Here is a 22,895-nt window from a genome sequence, read left to right as displayed (position 1 = left end):
AATTCATGGAACTCAGTTTTCTTCTGATGTCAGCGAACCTAACAGATTCATTGGGGTTTTAAACTACAGATTAATCTATTCTGGCTGAAGATGGGGTCATTCTTTTTTCAAAATGTAACTAATTTAATTTAGCTTAAGCCTATTTGAGATTTGGTTTTAGTTGCTGAAGGATCTGCTGGTTGTGTGCCCTGTAAATCTTGAAGCACTTTTGTTTTCCGCTGGTGGTTTTGGGAATGTCGTTGTTGCACGCAAAACCATCTTTAATGTATTGTAATTTGATTAAATTTGTGCATGTAGGCATGATATGTATATATATATGGGGCTGTTGTCTTTATTGTAAAAGTTAGTATTGACAAAAACAAAGTACTTTATTCCACTTGAAAATGCGAAAGTGATACTTAGATGTAAAAAGATGAGACAGAAAACCTCAGAGTTTGAACAGGAGTTTCTTCCATTGTAACCAGTTATTTTTTTCCCCTTTGTTTCCTTAACTTCTTTACAAATACCAGACTACCTAGCATATGTTTACATAAAGCGTGGGGTAGGGTCAATCTGTTTGATGCTGTTTCTGGAGCAGGCTATGATTTTCCACTCTAAATTGTTTAGGCAATATTACCTACGTGGAGTGGTAGTAATCCTTCCGTAGCATCATCTCTGTCTACGTTTATTCTACTATGAAACAGGGATATTGTGCTTCTCAGAAGTAATAGACTTCAGTTGTCCCTGTCAATTTTTGTCTATGGTTTCAAAAAAAACCACTTGTTTTATGGCTTCTTTGTATTAAAAATAACTGAAAACTATCTATTTGGATCCTATGAAGCTCTAATTGGTCTTTTTCTGGAATTAGTCTTTGTCTCCTTTAGGCACCTTTAAAGTATACAGCTCCTTGTAAATGTGGCAAAGGTATAAAATGTTCTGTTATGAAACTTAGAGAGTGTTTAAAGCAGGATTTCTCAATTCTATGTTTGGCTGATGATCTGATGATTGATCTGATGGTATAAACACCTGTGAAATAGGAAGGGATAGTTATTTTATTAGCGTGGATTAATTCATTAATGTGTGTAACAGGTTTTCAGATCCCTAGATGCTCTAGAAATTCAAAGCTTTGCTGATATATTTCTTATTTTTAAATACTGTTGACTTTAATGCGGTTAATGGAAGGAAATCCAAAGTACTTGCAGTACTTAAGCCAAACCATTATCTCCATTTTACTGACAGCGGAAGTATTTTTGCAAAATTCAGTAATGATTTAGCTGTTTTAAGCTTGTCGTGGGAGGGGGCTCTGAGAGTTGAAAGTGGTGGTAGATTGCAAGTAAAACAATGTCTAGAATTGCAACTATAAAAATGAAATGTACAAGACCCTCCACTGTGCAGGGGGTGTCTTAAATAGTCCCGAGTGTAAAAAGTAAATCAGGATGTGTAATTCCAGGGAAATTTCGGTGGGAATTCTTGTTGTCCAAGGGAGAAAACAGGGATTTAAGGCCAGGAGCAGCGAAAGACGGAGGGACTTGGAGTAACACTCTGGGCTTCCTGGAGCAATGTGGGGAGTTCCGTGCTTTGGGTTAGGAGCTGGTGAAATGTGCCTGTCGCCCGGAGTAGTCGAGGGGCCCGCCTGGAGTAGGCGCCCGCCCCCCCTCTCCGGCTCGGCAGGGGGCGCTGCGTGCGTGCCCGCCGTTGGCCGGCAGGGGGCGTCGTGCTGGCCGCCCTTTCCGCCGCGGCGGGGGCGCGTTGCGGCGGGGCCCGGCAGGGGGCGCTGCGCGCGGAGCGGCCGCCGTTCGGCGGGGCTGGCCGGGGGCGGGCGGCGCGGTGCGGCGGCGCGGACATGCCCGAGCGGCGCCGCCGACATCAACAATAGTCCGCGGCGGCGGGCGGGGAGCCATCGCGGGCGGGGAGCGGCGGGCGCCGCCGCGCCGAGCCTCCCCTCCCCACCCCTCCATGGAGGGGCTGTACTCGCTGGGGGTGAGCGTGTTCTCCGACCAGGGCGGCAGGAAATACATGGAGGACGTGACCCAGATCGTGGTGGAGCCCGAGGCGGAGCGCGGCCCCCCGCACAAAGGCGGAGCGGCGCCCGGAGGCCCGCGCAGCGCCGAGCCCCCCGCCGAGAGCGGCCGCCGGCGGGGAGGGAGCCCGCGGGCGCCGGAGGAGGGAGCGCTGCCGCCCGGCCCCGGCTCCGGCTCCGGCCGGCGCCCGCGCCGCTCCGTGGCCTTCTTCGCCGTGTGCGACGGGCACGGCGGGCGGGAGGCGGCCCAGTTCGCCCGGGAGAACCTGTGGGGCTTCATCAAGAAGCAGAAGGGCTTCGGCTCGGCGGAGCCGGCCGAGGTGTGCGCGGCCCTGCGCAAGGGCTTCATCGCTTGCCACCGGGCCATGTGGAAGAAGCTGCGTAAGTTCGAGGCGATTGGCGCCTTCCAGCCGCCCCCGCTCCGCCGGGTCCCCCGTCCCCTCCCGCCTCCTTCCCCCCCGGAGCAGCCGGTAACGCTGCCGGCCCGGCCTCTCCGCCGCGCCCCGCCGTGCCCTCCCCTGGGTTCCCCTTCTCCTTTCTGCAGGGCCCTGCAGTGAGAGCTCAGGGGACAGCGGTTCCCCTGTCGGCCCGAGACGCCAATCCCTCCCTTCTTCCATGCGCTGGGATCCCCTGAGCGTGGGACGTCCCGCTTTTAGCCGCCTTTTTATTCCAACCCCCCACCCCGCACTATTGTGAGTTGCGTGCTTGAAAGCCCCCCCATCAGTGCTGAGGAGCGGGGCAGCATCGTTGCTGCCTGTGTGCGGGGACCACAGGAAAAGCGGGATGCGATTGGAGATGTTGACTCAAGTAATTCGGTAAAACAAGGAAAACTGGAGAGCAAACTGTGGGAGAAAAGATAGAAGCAGAGGATGAGGACACGTTGTGGGACGGTTGTGCTACGGAGCTGAAGATGGTGTGATTGTAGAGCTGCAGCTTGTTTTCAGGGTGTTGCAAGTTGGATCTCCAAATTCAGTTGGGGGATCTCCATCTAGTGGAATGGAACTCCCCCTTAAATTTCCCTTGTCCAGAATATCATGAAAAGGAAAAAAAAAAAAAGAAGAAATATATATATATATATATATATCAACCTTAAGTGGGCTGGGACTGTTTTTCCTTAAACTGTCCCTTGATTTGAACTGTTTCTACTGAGTCCTGCTGGAAGGATTCAAAGTGTAACTGTTTCATAAAGGATAATCATTCACTGATTTTATGATTTGAGCATCAGGGAATATGAAGGGTACCTGCCAAAACAGAAAATACGCTCAATATCATGAAGATATTGGCTGCTTAACAGCAGTAGGGTAGAAGTTGGGGTCCCAAAAAGGTAAGGGTAAAGGAGAGTGACAAGACAGGTGACAGCGATCGTTCCTGTACTCTCCCTTCTCCCTGAGTAGTGGGACTGCAGAATTGAGATATGAAAGATTATGGCTTGGAGTATGATTGCTTATGTGTAGTGTGTGTGTGTATTGTGTATTTATGTATTCAAAAGCCCCAGAAAAAGAAAATGCCGGAGCAGTGAATAGCAATGAAGACAGCCAGGCAGGAGGGGAACACGGTAACATTGGATCGAAAACACAGTGATACTGACAGTTGAGCTTGGGAGACAAACATAAAAAGCAAGAATTGCACTTAGAGCACCATGCGGTTTCAACGAAGTGATTAATGGGGGGGCTTATAGTGTCAAAACAGTTTCGATTTCTTTTTCCTTTTTTCTTGAATAGCAAAATAGAGAAGTTGTGCGTATGTTAGATACTTGAAAAGATACAGGGGAAGGAATGGGAAGGTTGGGGGGACGCTGATATTGGCCAGAAAGGAAGGGTTGTGAATTTTAGAAGCACCAGGACTTGACCACAACCTTGATGTTGAGGAACGAATGGTGAGCGGCACGGGACCTCCTGGGCTGCAGACACGCGTGATAATGAGAAAGATGAGTGAACGGCGAAAACGGCACGGGGAGGAAGATACGGAGCTGAGTTGTGTCGTCGTAGTACCCGTATCTGTTATTTGTCACTGCAACTACGTGTGAATACAAAATGGAGAGAGGTGGAATGACAGAATGCAGGAAATACTATTTCAGCAGTGACCGTTTAGGAAATAGTACTTGGGTCGTGAAACCAATTTCAATTGTTGCGAGAGATGTCAGAGCTGTGGCTGCGAGCCTTTGGTGGCAGGTTCAGGTAGGCTGGATACTGAACTTGTACGGAGTCCGGTCGTGCTGATTCCTGCTGTGTGTGCACAGCAGCTGGCGTTTTGTGGGACAAAGCATTCCTGTATCTGGCTTTTAACTCCTCATACCATGTTATGGAATCCCAATGCAAATTTTACTTACAATAATGTCCCATATCATCGTATGTGGAGCAGGTCTGTGTGCGTTGGTGACACTATGGGTGTGACAGGGCTGCTGGGTGTTTGGTATCTTGAAACGGGGGCGGGAGAATGGTTTGAATTTTTGGTGTAAAGGGTGGAGCTTTGATTGCTTCCAGTTGATGCCTGATCATTTTTGGTTTAATTATAGAGTAATAAAAATACCTGTATGCTAAAAAGCTTCTGGAGTGAAAGTTCTTATTTGAAACCTGTTTCTAGGACTGGCAGTGGTAGGAAAGGTGTTGACAAGGAGCCTCATCAGCAGGGCCCAGCTGTTGATGTGACTTTGCTGAGGATTGAGTTGGTTTGTGTTTCTTTGGTAATTCATTATTTGTGTGACCAAGTGCTTGTTTATAAATGTTATAGTTAGATTGATACTATTAAAAACATTTTTCAGCCTTACTAGATACAATTTAGAAAGAGTTTCATCCTTCTGCTTTTGTTATAACTCTTCCCATTAAATTTAATTGAAGCAATAAAAGTCAAGTAATATTTTCATCTCTTATGTAATAAGTTTTTTTGTAATTTTCACTGCAAAGTCCTTAATTTCAGGACTCTTCTTAGAAATGTTTGAGTTAATCTATGTATTCTTATCTGAAAAGGACTTGGACTACATGAAGCAATGCAGGTTTTCAGGATTATGTACAATTTTTAGGGTCTTGCTGCATTGAAAGTTCATATAGTGTGTATTTTTGGAAAGTTTAATAAGAATTTTAGAATCAAACTAATTTCAAATGAGGCATTGTAGTTTGACTTAATGTATATAAAACCAGTGAAGTAAAAATAAAATCTATTCTTCAGCAGTTTGTGCTTCCCAGAATAATCCCAAATAATTTTCAGAAATGAGCAGAACTTCCACAAATGCCTTTTGGAGCAGTCTGTGTATTTCAGATCACACGCCAACCATCATAAGCGAATTTGCTTTTTAGACTGTGGCAGGGGATTGTTTTGTTACAGATGGGATGTCCAGGTGTAGGATACGTGTTTTGGTGTAACAGATACACTGCTTGGGGGGGTTGGTGCTTTTAAACCAATTCTTCCCCCCGACTTTTCAGTCCAGAAGAAGGGTGAAAAAGTAAGAAGTGCATAAACAACTTACAGGCCTGGAAAGCTGCATGGATTTGTCTCTTGAAACTGTCTTCTGCTAAAGGAACAAACTAGATAATAAATCTGATAGCTTCAGAACACTTAATAGGCATTCTTTTTTATTTTGTTCTTGGAAGTGTGGAAAGTGCATCTGTTGGAGGGGAAACTGGGGGATTTTGTAGGCAGGTGTTGCGAGCGGGTCCCGGGCAGTTGTGAGTCCCTGCCAGACGCAGCTGTGGGTTTAGCTCCTGCTCTGCATTAGCGTCCGCTGGTTCAGCCTGTGCACGTGTTCCAGAAGACATGGGGTTTTTCACATCTAAGACCCCTTAACCTGGTGGACTCGTGTGTGTCCCAGGGTGTATTGAAAAGCTCATGACTGTAAATACAGAATTAGGGATACAGGCCCACAATGAGACTTCGACTGACTCTGTTTTCCCAGAGGGCTGCCTAGAGGTATTTCTGCTGTTAAGATTGATAAAAACGTGCTTCTGGTAAGTCACTTCGGGTAAGTGACTTCAATTTTAATACTTGAGCTCAGAAGAGAACTCGGGAGTTTCGATGGTTTTGTTCGTTTCTGGTGAGACACAGTCTCTAAAGAAAACGTTATGCAATATATAATACCTTAAGGAGGAGCGAGGCATCAACTGAAACCCCTTGGTGACAGATTAATTTCTGGTTCTATTGGAGCCTGAAATCAGAGGTTGCTGTATCACTTTTTCTGTAAGTGGGCGATTTCACTCTCTGTGCTCGTCATTCCCATAAAGACTGATTTTACTCTTTAATATATTTTATTGCTATTGAGGGGTTGTTACACTGACAGAAACTCATTAGTTGCAGCTTGTTTTCTGTTAAGTGCATGGTTGAAGTCCTCATTACCACTCGGCTTCCTCCCTCATTTTCTTTCCATTTGGAATGTGTTAGATTTAATATCCACAGTTAAAATTGCCAGACAAAGTACTTCCAATGAGCTGATTGAATGTTTGTGTTCTTGAAATAAAGCTACTCCTAAGGAGAAATAGTATGTTAGTATTTAGAACACAAAGCTAGAACTTTAAGTTATGCTGGATATCTTGGTAGCTAATGATGAGGAAATTCAGCTTTTATCACCAGATGATCTATAGAATTCTGTACGTCTGCTGTTTTCTGCTTCGGGCATCTGAGCATCGTTCAGTGGCACTAGAACTTATTAAATTCCTAATATTTTCCTTCTGCTTAAAACTTTTGAAGTTTAAAATATCTGTTTTCACAGAGGGGAAAGGCCTAATTGTGTTTTGATTTTCTTTTTTTCTTGTGTGTTTGTGCCATAGGAAAATAAACAATATAGTACTTTGGCAGTCTGGCTCGGGTATTTCCTGCAAACAGAATGTGTCTCACCGTGGAATTTTAATGTTGTACTGTGTGAGCGTGACTTGCGAAGTGCAGAAGATAGAATGTGACAGGGAGATGAGTCTCCCTTCAGAGTTTGTCTGGAGACGTGAGTGGGTGCGGCAAAGGGGAAACACGAGGCTGCTGTTGACAGTTGAAATCAAGCGATCGCTGGGAGCTTGTTGGGTTTTCCGAGGGGGACTGGGGTGGCACGGCTGGTCTCTTGTAACTGGGGTGGTGCTGCAGTGGTTTGGTGGAGTTTTGGAAGAAGGTGGGCTTGGGTGTGTAGGCACAAAAATAGACAAGAAAAGGCATGAAAGAGAAATTTGGATTGAATGTAAATGGACAGAGTAGTGTAATAGGAAATTAATCCAAGTGTTTTGGGGGCAAAGCAGTTGAGAAAGGAGGTTTCCCTAACCGTGTGTCTCACACTAGCCTAGGTATTGAGTTGTTCTGAATTCAAGGGATATCTTCAGCAGAAGATTTGGTGTTGGGTATGGATACTGTCCTTAAGTAGTCTGCGTTATTCAGTCCTCCAAAAGGAAATGTGAACGAAACGGTTGATGTTATTCAACTTCAAATGTTCGACGTATAAAAGTAGAATAGAACTTTCTTTCCTTCCAAGGGGATCAGGAATGTCCAGAAAACCTGGTTGCCAGTCGAATGTCCAGACAAATGACCTAATTTATAATGTTTCTACCTATTTGGACAGGGAAGTGAAAGGTAGATCTTACTGCTCAACACTCAAGGAGCACATCTTCCCCTCTAGTCTAGTGATGCTTGGAATATTACACTGGAGGAGACAGTTTTTTGAATCCTGTCTCGGTGCTTTGATACTCTCATTATATATGTATGTGTCAATTGAAGCTGCAGCTGGGGGAGTGATGGTAAAGTGGGGGGGGACCCGAGGGTACTGGTTTGCCTGGCCGTACTAGTTAAGTACCCTCTGTATTGTGATGTTCTGGGCGCCTCTGTGACACACCCTTCCTTTTGATCTTCAAAACATTTTCAGTTCCAGAGAATTAAAAACAAAAGGTATTTTTATTTGCTTTTTTTTCCTCATTGCAGCAGAGTGGCCAAAGACCATGACGGGTCTCCCGAGCACGTCGGGAACTACAGCCAGCGTGGTGATTATCCGCGGCTCCAAGATGTACGTGGCTCACGTTGGCGACTCCGGCGTGGTGCTGGGAGTCCAGGATGACCCCAAGGACAACTTCGTGAGGGCTGTGGAGGTGACACAGGACCACAAGCCAGAACTTCCCAAAGAAAGGGAGAGAATTGAAGGCCTTGGGGGCAGGTAAGTGTCTCAGTGCTTTTCACTTCAGTTCTGATCTCTGGGTGCTATTTGTGTCTTTCTGACTCAACTAGGCTTAAGCTTGCTTGGTTTAGGGAGGGGCGAGCAAGCTGCTGAATCTCATGGTCTATTTATATTCCTTCTCTATCTACGCTTCCCCCCCCAGTTTGGTAATGTGTTATAGTGATCCATTGTTATACTCTTATGGTTTTCGCTAATGGTTTATGATATAAACAACATGTAAATGTTTTGCTGGATTCCCGTGCAGCTGAGGTGTGGTTACAATTCTACACATTCACTGAAAACTTTGCAAGTGGAAATACTGGTATTTGTCCTATTTTTCATTAAATTCTATGGAATCTGAGGCTGTGGGAGGAATTGCCTTTCCACACAGATAGTGATATGAGCTCTGGAATACCCGATTTGCTGAATGGTGGTACCACAGCAGTTTCAACACAAAATAGTGTGTAATTCCTTATTCTGTGTTGTTCCTGTGGTGACAATGGCAGCTGTTGAGTTTCCAAGTTCTGGACCTCAGAGACTGAAAGTCTCTGAAGCTTCAAAGCAGCATTTCCTGGAGCGTTAATATATAGATATATTTTTAAACCTTTATTTTTACTAGTAGTCCTGTTTTTCCCAAGCTGGCTCTTACAGGCAGTTGTGAGGTAGAACTGTGCAACTATGCTTATTAATGTCTTCTCTTTCATGGGAGTGGATTGGGGAAAGTTAGTGGGAGAGCATAATTGAATCTTTCACTAAAAATGGTATTTTCCTAGTACCAGTCTCTGAGTGTGGGATGAGGTCTTGTTTCCAATAATGACTGGAGTTAACTTGGTGCGGTCATTAGTTGCACCAGTGGATTAGGTTGATTTTAGGATGTGGTGTTTGACTTTGCTGCACTGTGCATGCAGAAGGATGGAGCTGAACATGCCCTTGTTGTTAAGGCCTTTGAAGTCTTAGGAAATGCATCTTGAATAGCTTCGGTATGGGGAATCTTGAGGCGGTTCCAGAGCTTCTCAGTTTCTAATTAGCAATGGCTGTTCCTCGGCTAAAAGCTAGCTTTTAAGTATCTATAATAGTTCTTAACTTGGTTGGGGCCAAGCTTTGCTAGTTCCTCCTTCCGTTGCCTTTTCTTGATGGTTCTTACTCTCTGTTCTTCTTTCTTCCCTGCCTCCCCTCCCAATAGCAGCTGCCCCATTTACTTGCTCCGCAGCTTCTCCTTTGACTTTCCTGCTGCCATCTGCGAGAACTAAACCCAGAGCTCAGAGCAGGTGTTAACACTCAAACGCAGAGCTGTTTCTTCATATCTCTTGCTTTCAGCAGATAGCTCTGAACAATTCCTCTTTTATTTCTGCCTCTCGTTGGTGCACCAGTAAGGAAATCCCTGCAGAAGGCTGCTCCTTTCTTTTTTTCTTCCTTTTTGTTCCCAACTGTACTGTGCTGCTTTTTGCTGCCAGACTTCAGCAGATGGAGAAAACCAAAGGAGGAAGCACATGATATTTCCACCCGAGTGAGCTGGTGTTGATGGTCCTCATCTGAGGAAAACAAATTCAGTTTTGCTTTTTCTCTGACAGATTAAAAAGATACGCTTACATCTGGTGCTTGCGGCCAGCCAGAATTTCTTCCAGGTCTTCATTCCCGTTTTTTCTTTTACTTTGCCCTTTGTCTCTCACTCTTCCCTTTGGCTTAATCTGGAATGAAACCATCTAAGTGATACCGTGTGTTTTGAAATATTTGATTGTGCCGTGAACTTCCCCGAGGGTGCTGTTGTTATTGATTCCGTATTTGCATATTTAACTAGTTTGATGTCGTTGAAACCAACTTCCATGCTTTCATTTCCATTCCCTTTTAACTCCTGCCTCTTTCTGGTGGTTTTAGCGTGATCAACAAGTCTGGAGTGAATCGTGTTGTTTGGAAGAGGCCCCGTCTGACCCACAACGGCCCCGTGCGCCGCAGCACTGTCATTGACCAGATCCCCTTCCTGGCGGTCGCTAGAGCGCTTGGTAAGTCGTGCCCATGGCTGGGAAGTGAGACACCACCACATACAGAGCACCGGAACGGAATTATACGCTGCTTTGCCACAACACATAGCTTAGGAGATTCACTCGTCTGGATTACAAGGCCTTCAAAAAGTATTTTTTAATTCTATATGGATTTCATTTTTCAAGTCAAGCTGTAGAAAGTGTCTCTGGTGAGTGAAGGACTCGCCCTGCAACCTGTAGGATTTTCAGTGTCAGCTTTATAAGGATGGTATTTCTTTCCATTGCAAATGAAAATATGCAAAGCAGTATGTGTCCGAGATGGAGAGCACATTGATCTTCTTCTTACTGAAATAATAGGACTGTAATTTTTGACTGAGTGGTGGTAATACTAAGGTTTGCCGCATAAAATATGAATTACTTTGGTCTTCCTTTGGTGGTTAATGTCTTTCAAGACATCAGAGAATGAACAAAGGGATGAAAGGGTGTTTTAGCTGTAAGTTGCCTTTGCGAGAGTATTAGTAACGGGAAACTATCTTTGAGGAACATGTCATTTGGAGGACAAGGAGACATATTCCAGTACCAATCAAACTTGTTACGAATGGTTTTTGGGAAGCAATTAATAACTAAATCTTTGGATACCTCTTGCCCATGAGTGTTAGTGTTTTTTGGTCAGGATTTTTCCTTAGATTTTATTGCAGAATTCCAATCTACTGCAGTTCATTGTGTCCTTCCTTGCATCCTTCCTCCATCCTTCTCCCCTGCCGCCCCAGTGAAGAAGTCTATCCAGATATACCCAGTACAGGTCTGATTTTATGGAAATGTGGTATCATATTTTTACCTGTAAAAAGTGTCCTGTGACTTAATTTCTTCTTGGCAAGCTTGCCAGTTACCCAATAGTGTTGTCAGCGTTCCTAGATCAGCTGGCAGCGTGTGGTGGGGACAGTCTGTTCCTGGGACCACGGTCGTCTTGATAATTGCGCGGCATTACTGTGTCTTATTTCAATGGCAGCGCTATCTGTTTCACATGGGTTTATCCAGCATTAAGAAGAACTTCGCTGTGATAACTAACATTGTAAAAGACAACTGTGTATCAAGGAAGGAGGCACAGGTGTCTCAGTGGCTGAACAGTCATCTTTTCATAAAAATTTTAACTCTATGGACATTTTTCTCGATCTTACAAGTCTGTATTGTGTATTTTAGGCAAGATAGGTGCTTATTTTGTGGTTAGTAAAACTGACTCAAGAGTTTTGAGTAAATCCTCTGGAATTAATAGATGACTAGCAAACAGATCTTCATCCACTGAGGAACACACCCCTCCTTTCCCCTTTTCTGCAGCAGGGTAAGTGTTCCTGATAGGTTACAAAAAGTGTACGCTTAATTTCAGTGAGTCATTCCTATGATTGCAAGCTTGTTGTTTGTCTAAATAGCTTGATGACTTTTGATCTGATTCCTCTCAGCAAACTGAACGAGAGGATTTGGCTGGGTTTTGTGTGCAGATGGAGCTGAAGGAACGATGCGTCTATTAGCGCCCTATTGCGTTTGTTCCCGTTACATGGACAAAGAGGATTACTGGAGAGTTTCAGGTCCAAGAGACGAGAACACCCATCATTTAATAATTCTTGGTTTCAAAAGTTAGGAGATTTGAAAGCTTTGGCATCTTCAAATTACGGAGGAACAGGTTTACAATGTGTTTTCTGGTGTTTCCCTGCTCCGGGAGCCTCCGCAGCCTCTTTGCGTTCCCCTGCGGAGGTGCCACAGGCCTGGAAATGGGAGTGCAGCTGCTTTGCTCCGTAGGACCCAGATGGTGCACAGACGCTCACAGTTTGGAAACAGGATTTAACTTCTTTCGGAGGCCAGCGTGCCCCTTACGCCGCTTACAAAAGACCTGCCGTGACTGAAGCCATTTGCATTCACACGCCGAGGCTCGCTCGACCTCTTGGCTGCCTCCCAGATCGCTACCCTGGTTGGCACAGCCCTGCTGCCTTGGAGCCTCTCCAAGCGGAGTAAGAACTGTCCATGTTGACGTATACTGGTTACCAGTACGCCAGTCAATCCCACTGAGATCCAGCACAGTGACTCTTTCTGCCGAGTCCAAACTCCATTGTTATTCTTCATAGAAATTCCATGCAGATCCCAGCCTGGGCAATAATTTTTAGTAGGAGAGCAAGACTCTCACACTTTGCTCTTCTCTGGAGAGAAGCCTAGAGAGTTGTAAATTCTCTGTCTTTGAAGTGAGAAGATTATCTGATTTAAAAACCCTGAAATTTAGAATATAAGGTTGTTTTTGTTTCAAGTTTGTCAAGTTTGAGTAGCTTTCTCCACCTCTCGTGCAGTGCGCTCTGACATAGCCCTGGATAGGTGCCTTTTTTATCTCTTGCCTGCAATTTGCTCACATACAAGCAGCGATGAGCAGCCACTGTAAAGACTGCCTTATGAGCAGCTCTTAACTTACTGTTCATTTTAAATGCAATTATTTGTTAATTTGCTGTTGAAACATGGTTCTCTTGCCCGCGCTTCCTTTTCTGCGTAGTGTTGAGGGTGACGCTCTTTCAACAGGTTTGGCTGAAATTGCATGTCAAAAGCTCTTAAAAAAGTACTGCTAGAGGAGCAGTGAAGATTGTGAAGCCCCAAGTGCTTCTGTGTGACTTTTCCTCCCCATCCCTCAGCCTGAACTGTGGTCGTTAGTGGGTTGTGTTCCCAGGACATTGCTGTTGTCTTTAGCCTGCTGTGGAGATGCCCTCTTGTGGCTATAGGACTGGCTTGCCGTCAGTTTGGGTGAAAACTCCTTCCACCCCAGCTCAGCCTAAGTGGTTTAAGCGGTTCCTGCCGGGATTCTCCCTGCGATCTGTCTCATTTCCCAGCAGCGCTGCCTCGCTGAGCGGGAGGAAAGGAAGTTCTGCAAGTCTTTGCTTTGTACTAACAGACCTTTTAGATAAACCTTTGATGTAAAAAGATCTGGGATTAATCAAACTGGGTTTTTGTTTTGGACTGACTTACAAAAGTAAACTTTTTCTCCCACTCTATTAAAACCAAAAGATATTTTTGTATTCAAAACAGCGTGCTCCAGAAACATAAATGAAAGACTTGATTTATATGACTTCTGGACACACTTTTGCTGCAAGAAGGCTTTGGGCTTAATCCAATCCAGTCTACTTATACGATGGGTGTTTTTGTTTGTAACTTCAATTACTTTCCTGGCAGCAGCTGGGTTACAACTAGGTTTCTTTCATTGTGTAAGGTAATAGTAAGCAGATCAGATAGACTGCACGCTTTGATATATTCTTATAGGTAGCTAAATTAGTTACCTGCTCCACCAGGGTATGATTTCACACATTTGTTTTTCATTTTGTAAGATGCAGTGTAATTTTTGTGTGGATCTCTGTATATTATTCTGGTTTGAGTCATGACTAGGAAACAGGTATGACTTTTCTGGAAGATATGGAAGGAACTACATTGATAGTATTTTGGGTTTTTTTTTTGTTTGGAAAAGAAATACACAAGCCTCTCACCGAAAGAAATAATCCTGGTCTGTATGCTTTAGAGAACAAGATTTTTAAGTTTTAGAAATGTTTGGATTTTGATTCTGAACGAAAATAGTGCGGCGCATGAGGTGAAGTCTGAGAACCCGGCGTTCCAGTTGTGTAACAGTAGCCTCTGGCACATCACATCACATCACCTGCTGTCCGAAGGGTCCCCGGGCTGGCTGCTCGCTTTGGGGCAGAAGTAAAGATTTTGGAGCACTTTGCAATGCCGAGGGAAGCGTGTACTCTGCCTCTCCCTTTTCCCTTGGCAGGATTGTGGCAGAGGGTGCCGTGTACGCTGGCTCTGCCCAAGTTTGTCACATTTTCCCCAGCTGGCCAGAGCTGACAGTCCCGTTCTATCTACGCAGCACTGACTTGATCTGTGGTGCTCTGCCCTTTAGGGGGGAAAAAAACGTAGTACTTACCCTGGTGACATGGATCTGCCAGAAGGATTCTTGAGTATTCGTTCTGCAGTGCTGTTCTACCACGGATTGGCCTGAGTTTGGGGTTTCTGGGAGGAGATTGATGAAGGATCAGCACTGAAGATCACTTTCCCATTTCTTTAGGGTGATTGCAAGTGCTGGTTGTTTCCTTCTAGGCTGAGGACGGAAGAACTTGGGTTTTTCTGTATACCTCAGGCTTCAAATATACTTTGTGGAATTTTTCCTGGGCCAAAGAACCAAAAGCTTTAATTCTTTTTCTGTTTGACATTTAGTGCTCCATTAGCTTTCAGTAGCTCCAGGCTTGGTCAGCTAATAGCTGATTGTGCTTTAATGCTGTTTCACCTCACAACTTTGCAAATGAGTTATTGTGTATTTACTAGAGATTTTTTGAGCTTGAATAGATGAGTACAGCTGAATTGAACACTCCTGGAGATTCAGTTCTCTTGGTACGTTTGCAGCAGACTTGGAATGCTGCTTTGACAGAGGTGATGCTACAAGAATATCCCCATGAGGAGACGTGTTCTGTGGTATCAGGATGGTTATTACTCAGCTGTTTCCTCAGGAAGAGCAGCAGATGGGCATGACGACATATGTACATGAACCCAAAGTAAATAGCATCGGGTTATTTTTATCATAGAGCACAGTATTTTTAATTTAAAAAGTGATTCAGCTAGCAACATTTGTCACTTCTCCTAAATGAGTCTGCACATACTAGCAAATAAAAGCATAAAAATATTATGCGTGTTGGAAATTGCTGCCACCAATTCCAAGATCTGGCTGTTGTGAGATCCCAAGCTCTTGTTTATTTTACTTGCTGCACTTATGACAGGCAGGACGTGAAGAACTCTCAGTGCACCAAGACTTTTTGTGGCAATTCGTATACAATAATTGCTGCGCTGGAGCTCAGCTCTTCTCTTACAGGATTTATTTTGATCTCGTTGCCAGCTGCCTTGCTTTGTTGAGAGTCTGGAGGCAGAGTGCACCTCTATAAATGCAGGCTTGGCTTTCAATTAGCGCTTATTAGCAACGTTCCTGGCTGCGGCTGCAGGAAGGTGAATTGGTGCTTTAATGAGGATGGACCATCCATGCTGGCGGTGGTGAAGTGCAGTAATTGAGTTGAAGTATTCCCTTTCCTGATCCTGGAGAAGCCCTTTCAACTGGTTGATAGCTTAGGGCAGAGCTAATGGAAGGATGTAGGAAGACAAAAAGCTTATTTATTATCTTTAAAAGGGTGGCGAAGGATGTGGAAGAAGGCTACAGGCGTGCTTTCTGAAGCCAGCAAAAAGCAAAGAGAAAACCCAACTAAACCTTAAACTGGAGTTCTTAGCCTGCTGTATGCTTTTCAACTCTGACATTTTAATTAATTTCTACTTTTAAAGCTGTATGTTCTGTACAGGAGGATCTAGCCAATGCTTGCAAATAATAATGTTACTATTTGTTGCTTATCACTGTAGGAAGCTATTTATGAACATAAAAAAGGAAGAGAAGGCGTTAGTGCAAATTAATACCATTCTTGATGTAAAGGCCCAACCTCAGAAAAAGTTTATTTTTTGAAGTATCCCTCATAAACCAAGTTGAAATAAACTGATGTGGAAACGTGTTTTCCTGTTGGAGTGGTTGGTAGTTGAGGCTGGTTTGGAGGAAGCACTTGGACCAATAGATGCTGCGATTCGAATGTGTTTAAATTCAGTTCAGCCGTCCTCACTGCTGACGTGACCCCCAAATCATTATCGTAGCAAGAAATCTTTAAAAATAGCAAGGTTGGCTGTGTGAGGCCTTCCAAGGAGAGGCCTCAGCTCCCGTTCTCTGCTGGAACCCTGGCCCTCCTCGTGTTCCTGTGGCTTCTGTCCAACTGCGGAGTCTGGCACACGGTGTCCAGCTGGAAAGATGCTCTAACGCACGCTGCCCTGCGTTGGCAGTGATGCTGTGGGAGGAGGAGGAATGGGAAAGAGAAATGTATAGTTTAGTTTGTTTTGTTTTAAGGGCAGTTTAGCGCCTTCACTGTGAGCAGGCGGAGTTTTTAGTTTGGATTTTCTGTGGGTTCGTTGGTTGTTTTTTCCCCTTCTATCAGCAGTTGTTGGGGGTGCAGAGCAGCATACCATCCTGATGCACATTGGAATCTAATGACGTGATATTGGGGAGAAAAAGGGCGTTATATGATCTTTCCCCTCCAAAGCCCAAACAAAGCAAGGCTTTACTTCTGTTTAAGGAGAACTTCAGTTGTTTGGACAGGTTTTAGTTTGGATATTGAGGCTTCACTGTTTTCTAAGTATTAATCTGTTGCATTTCCACTTATTCTGAAAATCTTAGTTTCGAGAGAGTAGAAGAGCTCCTATAAACATAGGTTGGTTAGAATGTGCTTTTATTATTATTTTTTAAATTTAAATTGCTACGTATTAATATGATTGGAAAATGACAGCAGCAGAACAGTAATTGTGCTGGAATTACTTTGTGTTACTGTTGCTGACTTGTGACTGGTGGTAATTGTTTTATGGGAACACTTTTCCATAGTTTCCAGGATTCGGATTTTCATGTGTAATGTAACAATTCAAAGCACGTCGTCTTCTCCTCTAGGTGATCTCTGGAGCTACGACTTCTACAGCGGTGAGTTTGTTGTGTCTCCGGAGCCCGACACGAGTGTGCACACCATTGATCCCCAGAAGCACAAGTACATAATCCTGGGCAGCGACGGGCTGTGGAACATGATCCCACCACAGGACGCCATCTCCATGTGCCAGGATCACGAGGAGAAAAAGTACTTCATGGTGAGAGCAGGGGCGGGAAGGCATCTTGAGAATTTAATACTTCTTTCCTCTAAATATTGCGTAGTCTGGCATGTATGAACAGTACCTAATGATGGCATATTCACTTTTGCCATGGAATATATGTTGTTACATTGTGGTTGCATATACTGTCAGATACCCTGCATGTTATCATAGTTTAAGTAATTTGGTTGCAATTACTGGGAAATCTGACTGCCAGGATGGTATCTGTGAGCAATGAAGAAAACATGTTCCTTCTGTAAGGAATCTATACAAAATACTGTCTGAAAATGCACTTTATTTCACATTAAGACACGTGTTACAATGAAGACTGATTGTTTATTGGCGTTTTACTTGAGAGACTTTTGGAAAGACAGTAGGATGTGTTACAACCAGGCTATTTGTGCAAGTCATTGCATCAGTTTGTGGTTTCAAGAACTCCTGTGGATTCTACTGCAAACAGATTTTAAAGTTCTATTTCACTAAGATGTTTCAATTGATATTCTCTCTTTTGCTTCCGAATCAAGCTGCTTTAGCACACAGTAGATAGCAACATGTATTTCAGGTTGTGCCACATAAACTGTCCCATCTTCCATTTATAAAGTCAGGTGGCCCTGATCACTTTCTGTCCCTCTCTTACACCATCAAGGGCGAGCACCGACAGTCTTGTGCCAAAATGCTGGTGAACAGAGCGCTGGGCCGGTGGCGGCAGCGAATGCTTCGTGCGGATAACACGAGCGCCATCGTCATCTGCATCTCGCCGCTGCAGGACAGCAAAAGCAACCTGGAAAACGAAGAAGAATTGTACCTGAACTTGGCGGAGAGTCCCTGCTATAGCAGCCCCGATGCGAATGTCATGACGCCCTCCCGCTGCTGCACCCCACCTGTCAAGGTAACGCTTTTCCTTCAGTGTTTTAAATGTTCTGCTTTTGAGTGTGGAGCCCACTAAATACGTATTAATCTCCCTTTTCTTCCCTTAGTATTATAGTAATTTCTCTCTATGCAGCTTACCATGAGAATAAAGTTGGGCTGCAAGCTGAGTTTCCTGCCTTGCTGTGTACTTGTAGAGCTTGCAGAGCAGATAAATTCCAGCCTACTTGTAGATATGTTCTTAATCTTGTTTGGTTTGGTTTTGGTGGTGTGTGTTGTTTTTTTTTTTAATAAGGTAACCCATGGTTGATGCATTCAAACACATGTTGTTGTAAATAATGTTTTCTTTCTGAATAGGGAGATCTTATTATCTTCTGGTAGATTTAATGTTCCTTGTTAAGAGGAAGAGACATAAAACAAGGTGTTTCTTCAGGTTAGAAGCTTTACCATTAACATAAAGCTGAGCTGTTCAGAAGCTTTTTTTCGCCTTTCTCTAAGAACTGGAGTGCAGTCAGGAGTGGATGTTTGTTTCAGTAATTACCAGCTGCTCCTGCTTTAAGTGACGGTCCTTTGATGTTCCGTGGTATCTTTGGATAACTGTCCTTTGGGCAAAATAAAAAAGAACACAAGAAGTAGAAAGGGAATCCTTAACATTCCCTTGGTAGAAATAAGCTGTTAATAAAGTGGCAAGTTCAGCCTGTCCCCTTCCATCCAGGGTAGCAAAATAGATGAAAAGAGCTTAGAGTCTTGCAGAATCTTGAGTGCAGAAAAATCACTGGAATTTTAAATACTGAAAAACTTCAGACTAATAATTTTGGTGTTTGCTGTGCAGATAAGGCCCTATTTTAATTTTGTTGCTTAATGTGCAAAGCCCAAAAGAATATTGACTGACTACAGGTCTTCATGGATAATATATGTAGAAACTAATTCTATTTTAATGCAGAAGCTCATCTGAGATTTTACACTGATTTACTCTGATCCAGCTGTGTGTGGATTTGAGTTTTTAGCATGTTATTTTCCTAAAGCAGCCATTGTCATTTGCCGTACATGGATGGTGTGTAATGCGGCCTTGAAATTCGCTTTTGAAGGACTCGCTGAGTAACCAGGGATTTCTTCACAATTAAATCTTTAACAAGGCTATAATTCATCTCTTCAGGGCACTGCGTAAATACTAATTTCCATAATCCCCCTGTGGCCAGTGAAACAAGTATTGTCCCTATTTTCCTGTTAGTACCACTGAGAATGAGGCGAAACCTTCTGGAGGGCGCGGGAGGGACGAGTGGCTGGAGGTGGGTTGGTGTTCAGAATGCTCCTGGTCCTCAGAACATGACGTTAAGCGGCTTTGTTTCGACATCCAGCATGAGCGTGGTTCCTGGAGGGTGGGTCGATGTGCTGTGAGGAGCGCAGCAGCTTCTTTCCAAGCTGCAGAGTATAAAACTGGGTGATAAAATAGATGACTTTGCAAACAGTAACTCTGCTTTTAGAATAGCTTTGTCCAATGCTTCCCCTCTCTGTCTGCAGTCAGGACAGGTAACATAGCAAAATAATTATGTCTAAATTTATTTCTTTTCTTTCCCCTCAGCTTCCAGAAGATGATCCATGGCCGCGCCTGAATGCTTCTGAGCCTGTTCCTCCCCTCATGCACAGCAACGCGCTCTCAGAAAAGTATTTAGAGCTGCCAAACGAGATTGCCAAAAGCAATTTACCCTCCTCGGGAGCAGCCCTGAAGGATTCGGGCCCGCCGGAGGAGAAGTGCAGCAAAACCTTGGCTTTGAGGATACACGAGTCCTACAGCAATGGTTTATCAGTCAGTCTCTCCCCTTCCAACCCCACCAATTCAGGCACGGACCAAAAAGCCTTGAAGGTGTCTCCTAACGGCCAAACAAAAGCCCACGAAGCAGAGAGGACACCCACAGCGAACTTTAAAAGGACATTGGAAGAATCCAACTCCGGCCCGGCCGTCAAGAAGCCGAGACGCGGGCTGGGCCGAAACGCGGGTGTCCAGGGCGAGGGCATGTCGGGCACCCCGCAGCGCCGCAGCTCGGCCAAGCTGGCCATGCGCCGCAGCCTGCGCGGCCAGAAGAAGCTGAGCAGCTCGCTCTTCCACCCGCCCCGGAAAACCGTCTGCGTCTGCTGAGCGGCCTCGGGGCTGATGAGTTTTGAAGTTGGTGCAGAAGTCTGAAACTCTTCCTGTTTTAATCCTTTTTTTTTTTTTTTAAAGTAGAAACTTTTTTTGGTATCAAACAGCTTTACCCCAGCCTTGTACTTGCTTGTATTATAACTGTGAATTTTGTAGATGTGTAGGGTAAAAGTCACTGTAAAATGTGTGTAAATTTGTATTCCTTCATATAAATGTAGTCTCTCTTCCTTGTATAATTGTTACAGCGGGGCTAAACTTTGTTTAAAAAAAAAATAATCCTTTTTGTTAATTTACTAAAGTCATGAATTTGTATACGCTTCTTGTGATGAGAATTTCACACCTTTTTAACTAAAGTAAATTATTAAACAGAATGGAAGATATGTATTTTCGTAGTACTATACGTTCCACCTAAAGTTTGTCTTTTAGAGAATACACTAGGTCTATATTTTAAATTTTAGATTTCTCTACTCAGAAATGTACGTGGAAGCGGAGATGTTTGGTCTTGCTTTACACAGCTCAGTGTTGATTTCCTTATGTTAATTAAAATACTATGCAGTATCTTACTTAGTTGTATTTTTTGTAACATTAATCGTCAAATTATTTAGCAAAAAAGTGTGTTTTAAAAACTCCAACTCCCCGACCCATCCTGCAAAGCCGTTCCCATCCTGTTGCCGATAAGGGTGTTTATCCAGGCGTCAGATTGTGCCGACAGAGGCACGAGGTTTCCGCTATTCCAATACCGATGGTGCTGCTAATACCTTTCAACGTAAGTTCTTAAATTATTTTACGACTCTTTTCATTGACTATGTGGACCATGTGTATGTTCACCTAAATAAAACACATAAAAATTTCATGGGGGTGCCTTTTTTTTTTCCCCAAAGTTCTGTTGAGCACAATCATATTTATTTTATATTCATTAATCATCTCATATTCTCCCCTTCTTCACTGCAGCTACGTGGCTTACGAGATGACACATCCCACGTGGTTTTATTATGGAACTGATCTTGGCACTTTTTTGTACTGAATAGCAATATATCATCTATTTTTTAACTAAGAAGTAGAAGGTCAGTATTTTATTCCAATGGCTAGGGTGGATATTTATAGAATTAATTCTTTGCTGCTGAAACAATAAAAGGTGAGTTGAAATCAGGCCTGTTATCTCTATGTCACCATGGTTACAGAAATCCTGGAGGGATCGGACGCTTTCTACAAGTGTCTCATTCTCTTTCATCCATCCTGTGAATGCGGCGCTGTGGAAGATGAAGGTAACGCTCTGTCCAAATGGGATCATTCAAGAATTTACTTCTGTGCATATGGGATGTAACCTACAGTGAAGTTTTGCTATAACTTATGTTGAAATTACAGACTGTATAGAGGGGGAAGCATATAGGTGCTAAGAGCAGCTACATCCACTTACCCAGCAACAATCTTTGCGAGAAACTGAGTCATTGTCCATTTCCAGTTTAACCTCATGACATTGAACGTTTTAAAGATGACGGATCACAATAACGATGCCAGTCTAACATGTTAGATTACGATCTGTATTCCTGCTTGTACTGTAAGTACACAAAAGGCAGATTTCTGACCTTTTTTTCTCTATACAGACACAAAATTGAAATTTTTATCAAATCCTGCTATGTTCATTAATGTGTGCCTTGTTTTCCACATTTCCTCACAACGGTTCTAGACCGGGGCATCTCCAGCTGGACAGACAGACATTGGCTTCTCTCACATCTAATAAACCACGCAAAACCTACATTTTTACTGGGGAAGTTACTGAATGACGGTCAGGGTCAAACAGGATAAACATTTATTTTTTCCACAGGACGAGTCTCCTGTGGGGCAACTTACCAGCGGAGCCGCCGTCGTCTGACGTTTTGTTCGGGATAGAGGGAATAAAGGATGGTCACTCTGCTAACAGGTACTTTGTGAAGAATTGTGCTGCATTGTCGTCGTTTATTTTTTTTAGAAGACGACTTGTGGTTACAGCAGTCGGGGCAGGTTCCCAAGCCAGGTTCCCCAATGGTGATTCAGGTGATTCAACCCTGACCCAGCGGGATGAGCAAAGCGCGTCACCCTCAGGAACCCGCGAAGGAAATCTTTAAAAGGTCTTAACATTGTTTCAACATCATTTTTTCTCAATGGAATAAATTGTTAATCATTCTCATCCCAGATCTATTTACTGTTGTTGTGTATATTTTGAATCTGTTCAGCACTATTTTTCTTCTTTTACTTTCTACAAGCCTTTCAAAAGCTTGGAAAGGCTGATATTGTATGTTTGGTTTATGTGCTATGGGTAACAAGCAGAGTATCAAAGTACTGGTTAAACTCCAATGCTGGCATTCGCAGCTTGCTTGACTTCAGCCACAGTGTCATCTGGATTCACAGAATCAAAAAACGAAGAAAAAAAAGAGTGTGTGTGTGTATATATATATATATATAAAAAAATATATGCACACATACGTGTCCTTCTGCTTCCGCAAGTGCAGCCGCAACTGCGGCCGCTCCCGCCCAGACTGACGCACCTCGGCCCCGCCCACCCCGTGCGTCCCCGCCCATTGGCTGCGCGGCGCGTGACGCGACGCCCCGCGGCTCCGCCCGCTCCTCACGTGCGCGGGACCGGCTCTCGCGAGACCGCGATGTAAACAAAGCAGCGGGGGGGGCGGCGCCCGCCGCCTCGCGCCCTCTCACCCGAGCTTGGGGCGCAGCCGCCCTTCGTGTCCCACACGTCCCGCCCACCGCTGGGAAGCGGGGCACGGATTGGCCGGCGGCGGGGAGCAACCCGCCTTCGGAGCCGTCTGATTGGCTGTCAGCGCGCGGTGCGCTGGGTGTTATTCCCCGTGAGGGTCCCAAACACTGTCAGTGAGGAGCCGGGCGAGGCGGCCGGTGAGGGAGTCAGGGCGGCTGTGGCGGGAACGGCACCGGGACCCGCGGGCTGGGGCCAGGCCCGGAGCGGGGAGCGCTGGGCGAGCGCAGGGGCGGGCCCGGGCTGCGGGGCGCGCTGTGGCCGGCACGGAGGGCGAAGGCGGGGATGTGAGGCCGGGGCGCTGAGGGAGCCCCGGCAGCCGG

The 22,895-nt window shown here is 44.7% G+C and overlaps 2 protein-coding genes across 5 annotated transcripts in view; both read left to right on the top strand.

Moving 5' to 3' along the window:
* The first annotated feature begins 1,773 nt into the window (after window positions 1-1,773).
* Window positions 1,774-20,389, top strand: PPM1D (protein phosphatase, Mg2+/Mn2+ dependent 1D). The gene is made up of 6 exons (XM_082068175.1): window positions 1,774-2,380; window positions 7,883-8,111; window positions 9,987-10,111; window positions 16,629-16,819; window positions 17,466-17,708; window positions 19,269-20,389. Exons 1-6 carry the CDS (start codon window positions 1,936-1,938, stop codon window positions 19,821-19,823), a joined length of 1,788 nt encoding a protein of 595 aa, XP_081924301.1. The 5' UTR covers window positions 1,774-1,935; the 3' UTR covers window positions 19,824-20,389.
* A 2,218-nt stretch (window positions 20,390-22,607) lies between these two features.
* The window catches only part of BCAS3 (BCAS3 microtubule associated cell migration factor), a 282,822-nt gene continuing 282,534 nt past the window's right edge, over window positions 22,608-22,895 (top strand). The window contains exon 1 of one of the 4 annotated variants that reach the window (XM_082068831.1): window positions 22,608-22,712. The gene's annotated coding sequence lies outside the window, so the exon portion shown is untranslated. The remainder of the gene's footprint in view (window positions 22,713-22,895) is intronic. The other 3 variants (XM_082068829.1, XM_082068832.1, XM_082068833.1) reach the window with 3 other exon arrangements.

This window comes from Streptopelia decaocto (genome assembly GCF_964273445.1).
Source record: "Streptopelia decaocto genome assembly, chromosome: 18".
In the NCBI taxonomy this organism is placed as follows: domain Eukaryota; kingdom Metazoa; phylum Chordata; class Aves; order Columbiformes; family Columbidae; genus Streptopelia; species Streptopelia decaocto.
The sequence above is the reverse complement of the archived record's forward strand: the minus strand, read 5'-3'. Positions and strand labels throughout refer to the sequence as shown.